General features: G+C 39.4%; 1 protein-coding gene across 1 annotated transcript; it reads right to left on the reverse strand.

The window, feature by feature from the left end:
* Positions 1 to 2283: 2283 nt before the first annotated feature.
* LOC128240637 (solute carrier family 23 member 1-like) lies at positions 2284 to 20858 on the reverse strand. Its single transcript, XM_052957352.1, has 12 exons — positions 20466 to 20858; positions 15368 to 15525; positions 14895 to 14992; positions 14658 to 14746; positions 14165 to 14346; positions 12797 to 12914; positions 12233 to 12389; positions 9951 to 10204; positions 5341 to 5470; positions 4872 to 5015; positions 4225 to 4320; positions 2284 to 3658 (listed from the first exon to the last, which is right to left on the reverse strand). Exons 1-12 carry the CDS (start codon positions 20598 to 20600, stop codon positions 3369 to 3371), a joined length of 1851 nt encoding a protein of 616 aa, XP_052813312.1. The 5' UTR covers positions 20601 to 20858; the 3' UTR covers positions 2284 to 3368.
* Positions 20859 to 21284: the final 426 nt, after the last annotated feature.

Genomic DNA, 21284 nt, shown 5'->3' on the forward strand with positions numbered 1-21284 from the left:
ATACAAGTTATTTATATTTAACAGATGGGTGCACAGGTAGTGAGCCGGTCTAATTTAATATAATAGCAAATTTTCAAGCTCACTTCTTAAACTCCAGTTTTGAACACAAACCCACTTTCACATCCCTAGTTAAGCTATTTAACCCAAACCAACAATAAACAACGGCAATTTAAAAACATCCGTTTTAATTATGCAAAATCCGAGTTTTTTGTGTTTGATTACATTAACAATACTAACATTTATAATATAATGGAACTCACATTCCTGTTAAGTTCATCTACGACACACATTCATTCATGCGTACAATCAAGTGGTTAACACCAATTGGTTTTATACAATCCCTGCTTTGTATCAAAATTTCGTCGACAAGTTTCACTTCAGGTGTTTGACAAATGGTGAAGCTGGTGAATTAAACGCTGACGGAGTGGCGACAATAGTATGTGATGCAATTATACCTTAAGTCCGGCTAAAGTGTATAATTATGTCTTATGGAGATAGTCAAAGTTGTGAAAGGGGGTCCAATGTTAGTGAGTGTAACCAAGAGTTTTTCCTTCAGGGTTTTCCAATGAAAGCTGGAACAAAAAAGTAATTTTGATACTTATACCGTACACTTGTTTCGCATATTTTAGGTTTTAAACATAACGGGTATTTTGATAGAGCTGTTTCCATGCAACGGACGTTTGTTTTTTATTTTAAAAATGATCATTTTCAATAAATGTGAGAACTGTCAAATAACCTGAATGTATGTAATACAACTGGTCTGTCTGATTGGAGGGTGTTCAATCGTGCCCTACCTTCCCCTGCTTCTTTTTTTACGCTCATACTTATTACTTACTTTTTGTTAGGTTTCTACTTTTGTAGGCTCCTTCTTACTTTTTGTTAGGCCTTCATTCCCCTACCTGTTCAGGCTCCTTTTTGGTCTGGCTCTTACTTTTTGTCAGGCTTCTACTTTTCCCTGATTTTTTGTCATGCTCCCTCTTTTTCCTACTTTTTTGTAAGTCTCCTACTTTTGCCTACTTTTTGTCAGGTTCCTACTTTTTCCTACTTTTTGTCAGGTTCCTACTTTTCCCTTCTTTCTTAAGAGTCCTACTTTTCCCTTCTTTCTTAAGAGTCCTACTTTTCCCTTCCTTCTTAAGAGTCCTACTTTTCCCTTATTTCTTAAGAGTCCTACTTTTCCCTACTTTTTGTCAGGTTCCTACTTTTCCCTACTTTTTGTCAGGTTCCTACTTTTCCCTTCTTTCTTAAGAGTCCTACTTTTCCCTTCTTTCTTAAGAGTCCTACTTTTCCCTTCTTTCTTAATGGTCCTACTTTTCCCTTCTTTCTTAAGAGTCCTACTTTTCCCTTCTTTCTTAATGGTCCTACTTTTCCCTTCTTTCTTAAGAGTCCTACTTTTCTCTTCTTTCTTAAGAGTCCTACTTTTCCCTTCTTTCTTAAGAGTCCTACTTTTCTCTTCTTTCTTAAGAGTCCTACTTTTCCCTTCTTTCTTAAGAGTCCTACTTTTTCCTTCTTTCTTAAGAGTCCTACTTTTCCCTACATTATGTAATGCTCCTTCGTTTCCCTTCTTTTTGAGAGTGCCTTCTTTTTCTACTTTTGTTAAGGCAACTACTTTTCCCTACTTTTTGATAGGTTCCTTTTAAGACCACTACTTTTCCATACCTGTTGTTAGGCTCCTACCTTTTGATAGGTTACTACTTTTCCTTAATTTCAATCAGGCCCGTACTTGTCATAACTTTTTCAAAAGGCTCCTACGTGTGCCCTACTTTTTATAATGACCATACTTTTTTCTACGTTCTGTTTAGGAACCCTTCGTTTTTCTACTCTGTTTTTACTAAGCTCCGTCTTTAAAGTCATGCTCTTCTTATCCGCAAACTGCAATAACAAATGCTATTACCTTCAAATGAGTTTCCATGTACATTTAGATAAGCATACATTATTTAGTTACGTAAAGTTCTGAATATGTTTGTACGAAATCTCGAGGGGAGCCCTCCGGTACTCGGGTAGCTATACGTACAGGAACAAGAAAGGTTTTCTCTTCGATAAAAAAGGAGCAATATGTACGAGACAAACTGCAACAACCACTGTTCTCTTGTTCAAGCATAAACACTGTGCTCTTGTTCAAGCATAAACACTGTGATCTTGTTCAAGCATAAACATTGGGAACTTGTTCAAGCAATAACACTGTAATCTTGTTTAAGCAAAAACACTATGAACTTGTTCAAGCAAAAACACTGTGATCTTGTTCAAGCATAAACATTGGGAAGTTGTTCAAGCAAACACACTGTGATCTTGTTTAAGCAAAAACACTGTGAATTTTTTCAAGCATAAACACTATGATTTTGTTTAAGCATAAACACTATGAACTTGTTCAAGCATAAACATTGGGAACTTGTTCAAGCAATAACACTGTAATCTTGTTTAAGCAAAAACACTATGAACTTGTTCAAGCAAAAAATATGTGATCTTGTTCAAGCATAAACATTGGGAAGTTGTTCAAGCAAACACACTGTGATCTTGTTTAAGCAAAAACACTATGAACTTGTTCAAGCAAAAACACTGTGATCTTGTTCAAGCATAAACATTGGGAAGTTGTTCAAGCAATAACACTGTAATCTTGTTTAAGCAAAAACACTATGAACTTGTTCAAGCAAAAAACTGTGATCTTGTTCAAGCATAAACATTGGGAAGTTGTTCAAGCAAACACACTGTGATCTTGTTTAAGCAAAAACACTGTGAATTTTTTCAAGCATAAACACTATGATTTTGTTTAAGCATAAACACTATGAACTTGTTCAAGCATAAACACTATGAACTTGTTCAAGCATAAACATTAGGAACTTGTTCAAGCAAATACACTGTAATCTTGTACAAGCAAAAACACTATGAATTTGTTCAAGCAAAAACACTGTGATCTTGTTCAAGCTTAAACACTGGTCTAGCAAAAAGACTGTCCAAAGTCACCTAAAGTTTGAAGAAAATGTTAGTCTTGCATTTCTCACTACTATCAATGAACAGCTTCAACCAAACCAAAACTGTTGTTTTCATTATCTTGGAGTATTCTGTGTTTCAAAGGATTCTTCAAGAATGGACCAGAACTGAGAACTAATTTATAATTAAGCATTTATATTCAGCATATCTTCTTCCACAGATTACACATGCAAATGATAAGTAGACTGTTGAATCTTCGAATATCCAATTCAGATACCAAAGATGATCCATCGTAGTGTTCTAAAGCAAATATGTAGACTACAACTTTATTACAGAGAAACACCGGGAGATGATAGTTCATTTTCCAAAACAATCGTTTGCAATAGTTATGCACAAATCTTTACATGCACGCATTGAGAGATTCAAACACACATTTAACATATTCACAAATGCGCATTTAATTCATGTTCATCATCAAGTACTATGGCAGTATTGTCAATACCGCTTTTTATATTGTCCCCGTTCATTTCAACACCATTCTCTTCTTTCTTTTGATACTTGTCACCCTTATTCATAAAGTTTGGACAAAATGGCATGTATTTCAGACAGGAAATATTGTCTAGGTATGGTTGGATAAGAGGCAAGTCATAAATATGCATTCTTGTATTCTGACTTTCAGCCGTCCCTGTACTCAACTTTCTCCAGTCCAACAGACCGCGTTCCTTAGGTGTCCCTGCAATAAAAGAATGGCTAGATGAATATCGTGTATCAACCCAGATTAGTTATTGTTTTCTATGAGTGATGATGGTTTATTACAATAAAATATTACTATACTTATCGGCAAAATATGCTTAACATTATAACTATGTTTCAACGACCTTATTATATGCTTTCCGGTGGTTTGTTGAGATTGTTTAAACATTCAAAAGTCTGTTATTTAAATTTTTTAACCCGCTCTCACTCCCAAAATAATCTTCAGCGCGCATAGGGCTGGAACACAGTTTCAAAGATTTTATTTTCGAAATGGCATTACGTTAGCAAACAATTTGGTGCGGTTATGAACAACTACAATTAGCTGAAATGTTATATCCTCTTTTGGTGCTCTCTCGGTGAACTGAATTGCGATCTTACACTGAAACAAACAATTAACCTCGGTATGTTACTTTCTCAATTCCCAAAGAAGCCATTGTTAAAAGTAAATCGTCGAAATTTCCTTTACTACATTGCCACTAAAAGGTCTTAATGTAACACGTATCGAACCCACATTTTAATAAAGCTAAGTAATGTTTTACTACTGACCTGGAATAGTGTTGTCCAAAACAAACCCAATGAAACCACCCACAAACATGCTTGTACTAAGTAGCACAGAGAAAATCTGGTCAGCAACTGTGCTTCCTGCAAAGGTCAATAGCATATCTTGTCATATGCAACAGAGTAGTCAAGATACATCGTCTAATTTGACAAACAGGAATAAGTGAACTTTTTTGCTGTGTGCAGTATGTTTGAAATGGTTTAAGCCCAACATTTTTTAATGAAGATATGTTGTTGCAGGTATGGTCTTTGTTAGTTTGTATGTTGCGTGTACCTGTGTTATGTTGCGTGTACCTGTTTCATGTTGCGTCCTGTTTTATGTTGCGTGTACCTGTTTTATGTTGCGTCCTGTATTATGATGCGTGTACCTGTTTTATGTCGCGTGTGCCTGTTTTATGTACCTGTTTTATGTTGCGTGTACATGTTTTATGTTGCGTGTACCTGTTTAGTAAACTTAGACTTTAGTATTTTGCCTTGTTATACGAGCTTCGTAAAATGAAACTACTGCGCATGTCCACGTTGTTGCCACCGTATTATCATATACATCATTTTCATTGGAAAGCATTGAATTACTTATATATTTACAATTACAATTTCATTGCAAGCACAGTCACGTTTCCTGCTAGTATATTTACCTGTGTCAATTGCGGTTGGGTTGTTAGCCACCCAAAAGGGAGCACTAAGTCCAAAGAACAAGGACAAGCCTAGAATGAAAATGTTCCGCGAAGAGTTCAAGTCCACGTACTGCAGGTTCGATAACCCCACCGCCGTAACCATACCTGGAATACATATAGAGTCCGAGTTTGGAAATACTAATATACTGCTTTGTTGAAATATGTCATATAGTTCCGCTGAGGGCTGTAGAGCTGTATGTAGTTTCCATTAAAGCATAAACAAAATAATCTGAATAACAAATAACGGTAGTCATACAAATTATATCGCAATTTTAAACAAGAATTATTATTTAATCTATTAATGATATCTTAAGGCTATTCACTCCTGTAAACTTTTATTAAAATCTATCAACATGATAAAATTTTTGGACACCGCAATTGAATTGATAAGTAAAAAATAATGCAAACATGAAAATAGTAAAAGTGTTACCGAAAGTAACCATAAACATTCCGCCAACGACTGGAGCAGGTATAGTTGCAAAGAGAGCTCCAAATTTACCAAAGCATCCCAACAACAACATCACTATTCCACCGACTTGCACGACTCTTACACTTCCAACCTGAGAGGTAACATATTAACAATCAGTATGTTTAAAACGGTTTTCAATGGTCATGAAACATTAATAAGGCCGCTTCTGTGACACGACTCTAACAACTCCAACCTGAGAGTTAACCGATACACGTTAGCATTGATAGACCTTTCTCCCACCTGCACGACCCTAACACTCCAAACCTGAGAGTTAACCGATACACGTCAGCATTGATAGAGCTTTCTCCCACCTGCACGACCCTAACACTCGAACCTGAGAGTTAACCGATACACGTAAGCATTGATAGACCTTTCTCCCACCTGCACGACCCTAACACTCCAAACCTGAGAGTTAACCGATACACGTAAGCATTGATAGACCTTTCTCCCACCTGCACGACCCTAACACTCCAACCTGAGAGTTAACCGATACACGTAAGCATTGATAGACCTTTCTCCGACCTGCACGACCCTACCACTCCAAACCTGAGAGTTAACCGATACACGTCAGCATTGATAGACCTTTCTCCCACCTGCACGACCCTAACACTCCAAACCTGAGAGTTAACCGATACACGTCAGCATTGATAGAGCTTTCTCCAACCTGCACGACCCTAACACTCGAACCTGAGAGTTAACCGATACACGTAAGCATTGATAGACCTTTCTCCCACCTGCACGACCCTTACACTCGAACCTGAGAGTTAACCGATACACGTCAGCATTGATAGACCTTCTCCAACCTGCACGACCCTAACACTCCAAACCTGAGAGTTAACCGATACACGTCAGCATTGATAAACCTTTCTCCCACCTGCACGACCCTAACGCTCCAAACCTGAGAGTTAACCGATACACGTCAGCATTGATAGACCTTTCTCCCACCTGCACGACCCTAACACTCCAAACCTGAGAGTTAACCGATACACGTCAGCATTGATAGAGCTTTCTCCAACCTGCACGACCCTAACACTCGAACCTGAGAGTTAACTGATACACGTAAGCATTGATAGACCTTTCTCCCACCTGCACGACAGTAACACTCCAAACCTGAGAGTTAAACGATACACGTCAGCATTGATAGAGCTTTCTCCAACCTGCACGACCCTAACACTCCAACCTGAGAGTTAACCGATACACGTCAGCATTGATAGACCTTTCTCCCACCTGCACGACCCTAACACTCCAAACCTGAAGGTTAACCGATACACGTCAGTATTGATAGACCTTTCTCCCACCTGCACGACCCTAACACTCCAACCTGAGAGTTAACCGATACACGTCAGTATTGATAGACCTTTCTCCCACCTGCACGACCCTAACACTCCAAACCTGAGAGTTAACCGATACACGTCAGTATTGATAGAGCTTTCTGCAACCTGCACGGCCCTAACACTCCAAACCTGAGAGTTAACCGATACACGTCAGCATTGATAGACCTTCTCCGACCTGCACGACCCTAACACTCCAAACCTGAGAGTTAACCGATACACGTCAGCATTGATAAACCTTTCTCCCACCTGCACGACCCTAACGCTCCAAACCTGAGAGTTAACCGATACACGTCAGCATTGATAGACCTTTCTCCCACCTGCACGACCCTAACACTCCAAACCTGAGAGTTAACCGATACACGTCAGCATTGATAGAGCTTTCTCCAACCTGCACGACCCTAACACTCGAACCTGAGAGTTAACCGATACACGTAAGCATTGATAGACCTTTCTCCCACCTGCACGACAGTAACACTCCAAACCTGAGAGTTAACCGATACACGTCAGCATTGATAGAGCTTTCTCCAACCTGCACGACCCTAACACTCCAACCTGAGAGTTAACCGATACACGTCAGCATTGATAGACCTTTCTCCCACCTGCACGACCCTATCACTCCAAACCTGAGAGTTAACCGATACACGTCAGTATTGGTAGACCTTTCTCCCACCTGCACGACCCTAACACTCCAACCTGAGAGTTAACCGATACACGTCAGTATTGATAGACCTTTCTCCCACCTGCACGACCCTAACACTCCAAACCTGAGAGTTAACCGATACACGTCAGTATTGATAGAGCTTTCTGCAACCTGCACGGCCCTAACACTCCAAACCTGAGAGTTAACCGATACACGTCAGCATTGATAGACCTTCTCCGACCTGCACGACCCTAACACTCCAAACCTGAGAGTTAACCGATACACGTAAGCATTGATAGACCTTTCTCCCACCTGCACGACCCTAACACTCCAAACCTGAGAGTTAACCGATACACGTAAGCATTGATAGACCTTCTCCGACCTGCACGACCCTAACTCTCGAACCTGAGAGTTAACCGATACACGTCAGTATTGATAGACCTTCTCCGACATGCACGACCCTAACACTCCAAACCTGAGAGTTAACCGATACACGTCAGCATTGATAGACCTTCTCCCACCTGCACGACCCTAACACTCGAACCTGAGAGTTAACCGATACACGTAAGCATTGATAGACCTTCTCCGACCTGCACGACCCTAACACTCCAAACCTGAGAGTTAACCGATACACGTCAGCATTGATAGACCTTTCTCCCACCTGCACGACCCTAACACTCCAAACCTGAGAGTTAACCGATACACGTAAGCATTGATAGACCTTCTCCGACCTGCACGACCCTAACACTCCAAACCTGAGAGTTAACCGATACACGTAAGCATTGATAGACCTTCTCCGATCTGCACGACCCTAACACTCCAAACCTGAGAGTTAACCGATACACGTCAGCATTGATAGAGCTTTCTGCAACCTGCACGACCCTCACATCCCCAATCTGAGAGTTAACCGATACACGTCAGCATTGATAGACCTTTCTTTGACCTGCTCGACCCTTATGCCACAAGCTTGACAGCTAACAGGTACACATCAGTAATGTGCTTAATATTGACAACATGAATACGGCAGCATTTGCAGTCCACTCTCCGCTTACACTTTCAACACAAGAGTTTACAGATACATACTCATGATGGTGCTCAATATTGACCAAACATGAATAAAGCAGCATTGATAGTCATTTTTCCGTGTTGCGTAAGCATTTTTAAAAGGAAGTAAGGACCACAGGCGAGCGAAATATTGTTGAAAACACAGATTTCGATCGTGATTAGGGATTGCCTACCAAGGGTTTTTCGGAGTTTGGGTCTTAAAATATCCATTTTGTTGCTGGCAATGTATTGAAGTAGTACATTTTCTGAAACTTAATTATATTCTGAGAAGAATGCAAGATGTATGGAGAATGTTAAGTTAGTTACAAGCTTTGCGAAAACACCATCCTCCATACGAGGGTCTTGACACGTCAACCTTTAATTAGAATATAAGTAGTTTTTGGGAAAACAAATTTTTGGTTGATATTTAGGGTTTTGTTATTTATGAGAATGTTCCAAATAATTTTAAAAAGTATAAATATACATTTACTTTCCCAAACCCCTTACAAACTGATGAAGTATTAATGAATTAAACTGGTTACTTGATTTATTCAAGGTATAAGAGTGCTAAGAAAACAAAACATCAGTTTTAATTTATAACACTTTAACAGGCCTTAAAAAGAAAGGGATACAATTGTAACCATCTTCAAATGTTATCAACTATATTTAAAGGTTATTACTACTAGTGATGGGAATCGGACACAAAAAATACTATCGATAATCGGTTTATGAAACCGATCAATGATCGATTATTAATTGATTCAATCTTTACTTAATTATCTTTGGTCATCATATTTAAAGCATGCAGATACAGTACATGCATCAGTTTTAAGCACCAATGTTCCCTTACAAAATTGTTTGTACATTTTTTTGTATAAATTACATTATTTATTCAGATCGCAACTATCCTTTCATGTTTACAAGTTACTATTACAGAACATGAAAGCACAGGCTCTAATTTTTGTCTTACATTTAGTATTGTATTCATGTAAAAATAAACACAAAGGAAGATATCAATTTCTTTTTAATTATCAGTCAGTTATAAGTTCAACAAGCAGTTGAAAATTCTATATATTCTCCAAGAACATTTTTTACGAAAACTGAGAAAACTAAATTCTTACATGGTAAGAAGTAAACGGTAACATGTTTTAAAAATCATGAGAACAAACATGAAAAGTTGAGAACCAATTCTTTAACAGTTAAATTACAAAGAAAATTTGTAATAAGGTACTGTAGTGACTTACTGACTTGATACGAATATGACTAGATAACTTAAATTAGTAACACCTTAACATTTCAACATTAACAAGCATTAACCAGAAACAAAACATATTTTCATGACATTTTTTCACTGGTAGTCGGTAGCGGTTATGTCCATTGTTTCTATAATCGATTGTTCAAATTTCACTATCGATTGTCGCCGACGTAGGCCTTTCCGATCAATTGTCGATTATAATCGATCATCGGCACAACACTAATTACTACATGTCTTATATTTTCCGTGTACTTCCCTTAAAGCGTATGGTAATGGCATATACAAAGAAAAGGTATACCTTAGTGACACCAATAGCTCCGATGTTCTCACTGTAAGAGGTGGTCCCGTTTCCTGATCCCCACGCCCCAGCAAGAATACAACCAATTCCCTCAATGCCTATTCCCCGGTTGACTGCGTGTGTTGGTGGTGGTGGGGCTCCAGATAATCTTGCGCATGCGTAGTAATCACCAACTGACTCGATCATTGAAGCGAGGACTCCTGCTAACATTCCGAACACGCTGGCAGCGCTGACAGTTGGCAATCCCCATTGTCCTAAAACGGAAATAAGGTGAATTGAAATCGTTTCTAATCGTTACTAATTAAATAATGAGACAATGATGAGAAAGCTATAGTGATATACTACAAATAACCCGTGTTATGCAATTGCGTTGTCACTGCGGCCGAGATTGGGTCATCGCGGAAAATCGCCGCGATATATTCCACAGTAGCCAACGCCGCGTGCATCTGCTGCTACAGCGTACGACTTCCGAACACATGCACGCGGCATATTGCAGCGATGCGCCTTGTCGCGATATTCAGGTATTTCAACAGGTACCATTGGAACAAATAGAATATTGTACTTGTAAATCACGTCATGGGACACAATACCACTATTAATCATGATTTGTCGACGATATTTTAACATATTAAAAAAGCTCAAAATCCAACAGGGTTATACTAGGATTTTTAGCTTGTATAATATGTTGAAATATCGTCGACAAAGCATGATTTTAATAATTGTATTGCGTCCAATGACGTGATAAGCAGCACATACATTGTTTTATTTTTTATATTCATGGTCAAGACTGATTTTACCCAACTGGCAACTATTTAAAGTAAGCGAAGGGCAGCTGTTGGGATCTGCATCATGCTTTTAAGTCTCTGTGGTAAATTGAACCGTGCTCGCACAATGGATTTCACTCAATTGCGACGGTAAACATTATTAACTAAACTTGATAATTGTGTCGCTGGAATATTGAGTGTTTGTTAAAGTATCGATTCATTTAAATTCAATGTAAAGACATCGCTCTTATATAGATATTAAATACATAACCAGAAAAACGTGCGCAGTTTTTTTTTCAATACATCGTTTACTCACTATCGCACAAGTTTAACGAAGGAATTCGAAATTTAGATTTCTGCGAATAAGGTGACAATATCGGCTAAATACTTGCACAGCTGCAAAATGACTTTTCAGTGATCAAACTACAAGCCAAGACTATTAGATTACATGTCGAGTTTGTATGAGTTAAATAAAACTGATAAGAATTAATTTTATAGGACGGGTACAAAGAAATAGCCTTCAGAACATTGACAACTACCTTAATCACCGTTAATCAACACTTCGCAACACCGCGTTTCGCGTTGACGCGACGCGGTGGAACGCGGGAGAAAAATACAGAAATGAGGGCATTATGCTTCAATCGCGGCGTATACTGAAAATAAGAATTGAAATATAAAGTCCGCAGTAAACAAACAAATCTCGGCGATGTGCGAAAAGTGCATGGTTGGTAGTGTAGAAGTGTCCGCCTTTCACCAAATTGGTCGGGGGTTCGATCCCCACCAGGGTGGGAGTGTTCTGGTGTCCACCTCTCACCACAGAGGTCGATTGTTCGATCCCCATCTGAGAGAGATTGTGCAAGAGGTCGTGGGTTCGACCCCTACCACGGTGAGAATGGTCTAGTGATAAAAGGTGTCAACCTCTCACCAATGAGTTCGAAGGTTCGATATCCATCTGAGAGAGATTGGACAAGTGAAATTGGTGTCCGCCTCTCACCCAATAGGTCGTGGGTTCGACCCATACCGCAGTAAGAATGGTCTAGTGATAAAAGGTGTCAGCCTATCAACAAAGAGGTAGAAGGTTCGATATCCATCTAAGTGCGTGTGGTCAAATGATATAGGTGTCCGCCTCTCATCCAAGAGGTCGTGGGTTCGATCCCAACCAGGGTAAATTTGATATTGTGTTATAAATGTCCGCCTGTCACCAAAGACATGAATTCGATCCCAACCAGGGTGAATGTGGTCTAGTGGTATAGGTGTCCGCCACTCACCAAAAGGGCCATGAGTTATATCCGGACCAGAGTGACAGTGTCAAAAATAGCTCGGAATGGGCCTTACCTCGGTGTCCCGGGGTGCGGAGGAATTTGGCGGGGATTTTACCAGCAGTTTGTACCCACAGGGCGGGGATTTTACCCTGGACTGGCTGGACAGAAAGTCAAAGTCCCCGCTATTCCACGGACCTGGGGCGTGGTTTCAAATGACTGGTGCATTACTGGGGGTACAAGCAGGAACATGTGTTACCTGGATACGGAAACCGGAACCACTGAGACTTTTGCAGAACGTCCTCCTCTATGTCGGTCCGTGCGACATGGCCCCATTCTGTGGCGTTACTGGGTAGAACGTCGGTGACTGTGAGAACAGCGCAGATCCCCCAAGATATCCCCATCGCGAGGAGAACCTTGATTTAACGAATATGGATGTGTTAATATTGTATTTAATATACAGTTGTGTATGAAAGGTTTAAAAAAACGCATGTGTGAAATAGAGCTAAGAAATTTTAGTAGCATGTTATCAGACACTGTGTACGATAAAAAGTATATGTGTGTATTCGATTGAAGTTGAAAATTCTAAATACCTATGACACTAACTGCTTGCTGCCTGTTTGCGTTCTTGACATAAACTACCCGTGACACCTTACATTAAAATGTTAACGGCTTCGAAATGGTTTCCAATGAAATCTTCCAGCAGGAAAAGCTACTGTGTATGTCATTTCGCCTCAAATGATCTTGCGACATTCGATGACTACTGGTTACTTTCATCCGCTTACATGTGCTGTTGTTTTATTTAATCAAATATATAAATTACCGGGAAAAGTATAAATATCGGCAGACCACGTCTCTGACATCCGCCACGTCCGAATGTAAACCACGGCACGTTAACGTCCCGTAGATACTGGCTGAATATTGTTATCAAGAAGATAGTTCTGAAAACAGACACAGTTGTTGTTGTTGTTGTTTTTGTTGTTGTTGTTATTGTTGTTGTTGTTGTTGAGTTTATAAATGTCTGCCTGCGCCCTATAACAGCAGCATTATGGTTTGACCCCATTACATCCCCAAGTGTGACCAAAACAAAATGTTAATCCAAAGAGGGAATGTTGCCTCAACCGGTCGATGGATTTTTTTTTTGAGTAATTGTGTACCCAAAATGCCGCGAGACCTGCGATGAATGACATCTGGAATAGTCCCACTATACTGGCTATTGGATATGGTTTCATTTCTCTGATCTTAGCTACTTGTAATTTCGAAATTCAATATTCCATGTATCTTTTAAAAAACAATAATTTTCAAGAACAGTATATTTTAATGGATGAGCAAGACTCGTGGTCAGTCCATTGGCAAGAAGGTTTAGTGACAACAGGACGTTTCGAACTGAATTAGTAACAGTGGATGCATTTTCTGATTTACATAACAAAATGAAGACAGTGTTTACAATAAACAGTGGTTTATAATACAGTAAACCCACTGCAATGAAAGTCAGTTTTAAAGAGTTTTTGAAATACCACTAACATAACATTTCAATAATAATTAAGGCAGTCAGCCTATAAATTTAACATTAAAATGTAAATGGACGGTTTTTCTTATGATTAAAATTATCATAAATGCATAAATAATCATTACGGTTCGACAATGCATACCAGAGAGGAAGATATCCGTGACGGTTTGACGAGACTTCTCATTGGAAACATTTTAAAGGGACTTGTCCATCGCTTGTAAAATGCACTTTTTACAGATTTTTTGCAGTGTCAAAACTAAAATATTTATGGCTGGAACTCTTTAACAAATGCTGATATATGCTCAAATATTGTCTTTGAAGTCGACAAGTATGAAATCCGTTACTAACGCTTTAACAAAATGTTGTAGTGTGATTGCTTGATTGACTTTATCAAGAAATACAAATATACTACCAATGTTTACAATAAAGGTTTAAATATCCGTCAACTAAGTATGAGTTCCAGTGGACATATGGATAAAGTATCTGTTGTCTATGTTGTTCTTGACTGTACCAGCGCGGGGGTGGAGGAGCGGGTCCCCAGTTCAGTTCAGGTTGTTTTTTACAAATAGTTATAATTCAAGTGTTTTCGGATCTATTAGCGAGAAAAAATGTTGGTGCCTTAACATGAGCTAGTCCCTTTGCGATTATTATACTTCTTATATTAGTGAGAAGCTTGCTCACGTTATAGCGATCCACCACTGTGTAGAGGCCATGTCGGCGCCAGTTTTAAACAGGGAGAGTCCAATAAGCGATATTGTAGGGGTGATAGCTAGGGGTCCAATGAATCTTAATACAAAACCCATCAAACCGCTGAAACCAATCACCACTTGGAAAACCGATGATACTATGATAGCTCCTTGTATCTGCAAGAAAAATACTTCACGTTTGGTGCATTTTTTAACAAATATAGAATGTTACAGTTAAATTATTTATATTTAACTTTAACACTTCCAGAAAGTGTATGTTTATGTAAATTGTTCAAGGAAAACTACTAATCATGATTCATGGATGACAGTTTAGCTACAAACTATGTACATTGAGGATCTAATATCAGAAGATACCACATCATCATTTCATTTATTTGGTACCTCTTTAACGCAATCCATCTATATAGCATTTATAAAATAGAGATGATTCCTAATATGAAAAGACAATGTGTATGTTATGTTCAAACCTCTCTAATGCGCTCCATCCAAATGTCTCTGTGCTCCTCACTTCCAACTTCCGGTAGACCCAGTGCTGTGAAATTCACTGACTCGCCATCTGAAAATCAAATGGATGTATGTGGGTGAATAACCATCCTCGGATGGTGAATATCATGCCAAAGTGTTATTACTTTTATAAAGAGATTACGGGTGTAGACGATTTTGAATCAAACAATACATAACTATGTGTCGCGAGCTCTGCTTACATTTGTCCCTAGCCTCTGTATACGGGCATCCCCACTGGGCCATAATAGCTATAGTAGGGGCCACAAAGGAAAAGGTTCCGCCTTGCACGATCGGTAGCCTGAGTGAGAAATGGAAACGTTTTGAAAAATGGCATTGGCTAGCTTTAAAAGTTAAGGCGTTTGATTTATGTAACCACTGAACTACGTAAAATAAAAATGATAAAATGTGCACGTTTCTCTGGGAATAATTATACAAAATAAGTACAGTGTTGAAACAAAACTATTTACAAGCTTTTCCCGGGAATTGTGTTGTACGTGCTTACTGAAAGAATTTGAGCGACTTTTCTTGATCAGTCTGTTTTCAGTTTAAGATCATCAGACGAGTGGAAGGGACCATGAATGTGTTTGTTAAGGTGCTTGGAACTGTTAAAAATGCTCGATTAATTCTAAGATTTATATCGGTATGAATAAAACACAAAGTATATATTACACACCTGACACCAAACGTCGTCTGCAGAAGAGTAGCCAGGCCGGACACAAAGAAGATTGTGCCAATCAGCTCGCTGAGGCCAACCTTGTCCCTATCCATACAGAAGTGGCTGCTCAACAGAATAGGGACCGATATGAGCGCCCCGACAGCGGTCAAGTAATGCTGAAGAACAACGATATATAAGCATGATGCGATGGTATTTTATAAATGCCGTGCACTCAACTTATTCGTGCGTCCGGCACTTTGATTTGTATGGTGTATTTTATATTAAAACATATAATAACCACTAGTGGAATCAGGGAGTGGGCGCAACCAACCCCCCTGCCAACCCTTTAAACCAAATAAATTTCGTTTCTGGGGGAGGGGTGCAAGTAAAAAGGGTACGCCCCTAAGTTACGCCCCCTCTCGTGTCGAATCCTGGAACCGCCCCTGATAACACAGTATAGAAAGTTTAGAAATCTCAGAATATCATTATAACGTGAACTATTGAAGTTTATTCTTATGAAAATATCAATGTTATCGGGTGTATATATATATATATATATATGCTATACATGTAGTTCGAACTTATTTATACACCTTTTAAAAAGGTAATGAACTGCGCCCTTTATGGGAGAATTTGTTCGCATATTAAGCCGGTTCTCTTACAAGATGTTTATATGATTCTGTATCTACGAGTTGGGTGACTGGTTCCCACACATAAAAAAGACACCATTTGCAAATTCTAATCGTATAAACAGTCGAAATATGTGAGCAAATTTATAATATAATTTAGATTTGCTTGGCTGGAAAGATTGTAACATTGGATATCGTAAATAGCAATCGATATATTTAGCAAAACATTGGCATTTATTTTTTATGCTTCCACATCTGCAAAAAGAACTTTTTAGATGAGTGCGTTTCAATGGACAAAATCATATAAGAAGAAAAGGAAGAACACATAGCAACGCAGATATCGGGCTGATCTATATGTAATTTATCTTGCGTTGGTATGTCCGTTAACTAACAACGGAAGAATCGCCCAAAAATGCAGCAAATATTGTTATCATTTAAACGTATACTTTGTTTGACTTGTCAGGGTTTAACTATCCCGGAACAAATGTATTTTATACACATGTACATCTGCAACATGCTGAAAAATAAAACGTCAAAATTAAATAAAACCAGAACAGTGCAGTGGATGAACCTGAAACCTGTCATGTTTGCATATGCTTACGGTTGCCAACGATCGTTCGTGGTCATGGGGCATAGCACAAAACATTATAATTGCCTGACTCCAATTTCTCCCAAAAAATAGCGTACCTTATTTCATTTCCAATTCTTGATTTTACCTAAACAAATAGAAGTTTATCATGAATGTCTTTAAAATAAAATCTCAAACACTTCAAAATAAAACAACTATCAGACTTGCTACACAATTGCATATTGTCATAAAAATACATGTACATTTACAAAAGGTGTACAATTAAAATGCTTCACGTTTTATGGTACATTTCGACTAGCATGTTAGTTTTGACCCACCGACGAAGCCAACAACGACGACGGCAACAACGAAAACACCAACAACGACCACGCAAACGACAACGACGACACCAACAACGACGACCCCAACCACGACTCCAACAACGACAACGACGAAGTAGCAATCAACTTCACAACCAACAACTACACAACCAACAACTACACAACCAACAACTACACAACCATCAACGACACATCCAACAACGACACAACCAACAACTACACAACCAACAACTACACAACCAACAACTACACAACCAACAACTACACAACCAACAACTACACAACCAACAGCGACACAACCAACAACTACACAACCAACAACTACACAACCAACAGCGACACAGACAACAACTACACAACCAACAACTACACAACCAACAACTACACAACCAACAACTACACAACCAACAGCGACACAACCAACAACTACACAACCAACAACTACACAACCAACAACTACACAACCAACAACTACACAACCAACAACTACACAACCAACAACTACACAACCAACAACTACACAACCAACAGCGACACAGCCAACAACTACACAACCAACAACGACACAACCAACAACTACACAACCAACAACTACACAACTACACAACCAACAAATACACAACCAACAACTACACAACCAACAACTACACAACCAACAACTACACAACCAACAGCTACACAACCAACAGCTACACAGACAACAACTACACAACCAACAACTACACAACCAACAACTACACAACCAACAACTACACAACCAACAACTACACAACCAACAACTACACAACCAACAACTACACAGACAACAACTACACAACCAACAACTACACAACCAACAACTACACAGACAACAACTACACAGACAACAACTACACAGACAACAACTACACAGACAACAACTACACAACCAACAACTACACAACCAACAACTACACAACCAACAACTACACAACCAACAACTACACAGACAACAACTACACAACCAACAACTACACAACCAACAACTACACAACCAACAACTACACAACCAACAACTACACAGACAACAACTACACAACCAACAACTACACAACCAACAACTACACAACTACACAACCGACAACTACACAACCAACAGCGACACAGACAACAACTACACAACCAACAACTACACAGCCAACAACTACACAACCAACAACTACACAGACAACAACTACACAACCAACAACTACACAACCAACAACTACACAACTACACAACCAACAACTACACAACCAACAGCGACACAGACAACAACTACACAACCAACAACTACACAACCAACAACTACACAACCAACAGCGACACAACCAACAACTACACAACCAACAACTACACAACCAACAGCGACACAACCAACAACTACACAACCAACAACTACACAACCAACAACTACACAACCAACAACTACACAACCAACAACTACACAACCAACAACTACACAACCAACAACTACACAACCAACAACTACAACAACCAACAACTACACAACCAACAACTACACAACCAACAACTACACAACCAACAGCGACACATCCAACAGCGACACAGACAACAACTACACAGACAACAACTACACAACCAACAACTACACAACCAACAAATACACAACCAACAAATACACAACCAACAACTACACAACCAACAACTACACAACCAACAACGACACAACCAACAACTACACAACCAACAACGACACAACCAACAACTACACAACCAACAACTACACACCCAACAACTACACAACCAACAACTATACAACCAACAACTACACAACCAACAACTACACAACCAACAACTACACAACCAACAACTACACAACCAACAGCTACACAACCAACAGCTACACAACCAACAACTACACAACCAACAACTACACAACCAACAACTACACAACCAACAACTACACAACCAACAACGACACAACCAACAACTACACAACCAACAACTACACAACCAACAACTACACAACCAACAACTACACAACCAACAACGACACAACCAACAACTACACAACCAACAACGACACAACCAACAACTACACAACCAACAACTACACAACCAACAACTACACAACCAACAACTACACAACCAACAACTACACAACCAACAACTACACAACCAAACAACCAACAACTACACAACCAACAACTACACAACCAACAACTACACAAGCAACAGCGACACAACCAACAACTACACAACCAACAACGACACAACCAACAACTACACAACCAACAACGACACAGACAACAACTACACAACCAACAACTACACAACCAACAACTACACAACCAACAACTACACAACCAACAACTACATAACCAACAACTACACAACCAACAACTACACAACCAACAACGACACAACCAACAACTACACAACCAACAACTACACAACCAACAGCGACACAGACAACAACTACACAACCAACAACTACACAACCAACAACGACACAACCAACAACGACACAACCAACAACTACACAACCAACAACTACACAACCAACAACTACACAACCAACAGCTACACAACCAACAACTACACAACCAACAGCGACACAGACAACAACTACACAACCAACAACGACACAACCAACAACGACACAACCAACAACTACACAACCAACAACTACACAACCAACAACTACACAACCAACAACTACACAACCAACAGCGACACAGACAACAACTACACAACCAACAACTACACAACCAACAATGACACAACCAACAACTACACAACCAACAACGACACAACCAACAACTACACAACCAACAATGACACAACCAACAACTACACAACCAACAACGACACAGCCAACAGCGGCACAGCCAACAACGACACAACCAACAACTACACAACCAACAACTACACAACCAACAACGGCACAACCAACAACTACAAAACCAACAGCGACACAGCCAACAACTACAAAACCAACTGCGACACAGCCAACAACTACAAAACCAACAGCGACACAGCCAACAACTACAAAACCAACAGCGACACAGCCAACAACTACACAGCCAACAACTACACAACCAACAACTACAAAACCAACAGCGGCACAGCCAACATTGACATAACCAACAGCGACAAAACCAACAACGGCACAACCAACAGCGACACAGCCAACAACGACACAACCAACAACTATATAACCACCAACTACACAACCAACAACTACACAACCAACAACTACACAACCAACAACGACACAACCAACAGCTACACAACCAACAACTACACAACCAACAACTACAAAACCAACAACTTCACAACCAACAACGACACAACCAACAACTACACAACCAACAGCGACACAACCAACAACTACACAACCAACAGCTACACAACCAACAACTACGCAACCAACAACTACACAACTAACAGCGACACAACCACCATCTTCACAACCAACAACGAAACTACCAACAACGACAACACCAATCTAGACGCACAAACAAGGACGACGCCTTCAACGACGATGCAAACGACAATGACGCCAAGGCTTTGACAAAACCACATTGAACAAAAAGATATAATAACAAACTTACTTGAAAGCCTAAGAGGATGCATAAGTACCATGGTGGTGTATCTTCCACGGAATATAACATTCCATTTCTTATATCTGCGTCGTCCTCAGAGACATTGTCTGCAACATTGGCCTCATTCACATTTTTCCTTCGCATGTTTAAAGTCGATTTAATTTTTAAAAATGAAATAACTGTTTCCTATCTTGTAAAAAATACAACCACTTGGCGTTTATTAATTCATTTAATTTAATTGATAGCGATAAATATCAAGTTTGACTGCATATATAGATCTCCAATCCGATATAAACCATAGAAAGAGCTTGATTTACTTCAAATGGTATACGGAGTTGATATCATTCTAAAGTGGTTGTCGATAACATTTTGTTTTATCACATAACTATCGTACATGGGAGATCGGAGAACGCGGAACGTTAAACCATATTTTTTGGTAAACACGTACATGTATATAAAAAACTTAAACCTTAAGGCATAACGTACTATTAAAGTAATCGTTCAGGCGAGACGAGCAAAAAGCGTGAAGCTAGACAGACCTTCTACTAGTAATTCATCTAAAATATACAAAGTGCATCTCCACTTACTTAGATTATGCCAATTTCCTGCAGATGGGGGAACAACATGTAGCGCCATGTTTGTTATAGTCCGGCAGCGGAAGTCGAGTACCTTGCATCGGAGTGTATAGAAAATGTTTTGGGGTTTTTAAGTAGCTTTGACCCTCCAGTTAAGGAATCCGTTTGATGGCCTCGCGCCATCTTTGGGGAAATCCAGATATTCAAGATGGCGTCCAAGATGGCCGCCAAATTTAACCCAAATCACCAATTA

Source organism: Mya arenaria, chromosome 1 (genome assembly GCF_026914265.1).
Source record: "Mya arenaria isolate MELC-2E11 chromosome 1, ASM2691426v1".
NCBI lineage: Eukaryota > Metazoa > Mollusca > Bivalvia > Myida > Myidae > Mya > Mya arenaria.

Coding starts and splice junctions, on each gene's coding strand:
- LOC128240637 (XM_052957352.1), bottom strand. CDS start 20,600: ATGCGAAGGAAAAATGTGAATGAGGCCAATGTTGCAGACAATGTCTCT. Junction 14,347..14,657: donor GGATGGAGCGCATTAGAGAG/GTTTGAACATAA, acceptor TTTTTCTTGCAG/ATACAAGGAGCTATCATAGT. Junction 5,016..5,340: donor AATGTTTATGGTTACTTTCG/GTAACACTTTTA, acceptor TATGTATTCCAG/GTATGGTTACGGCGGTGGGG.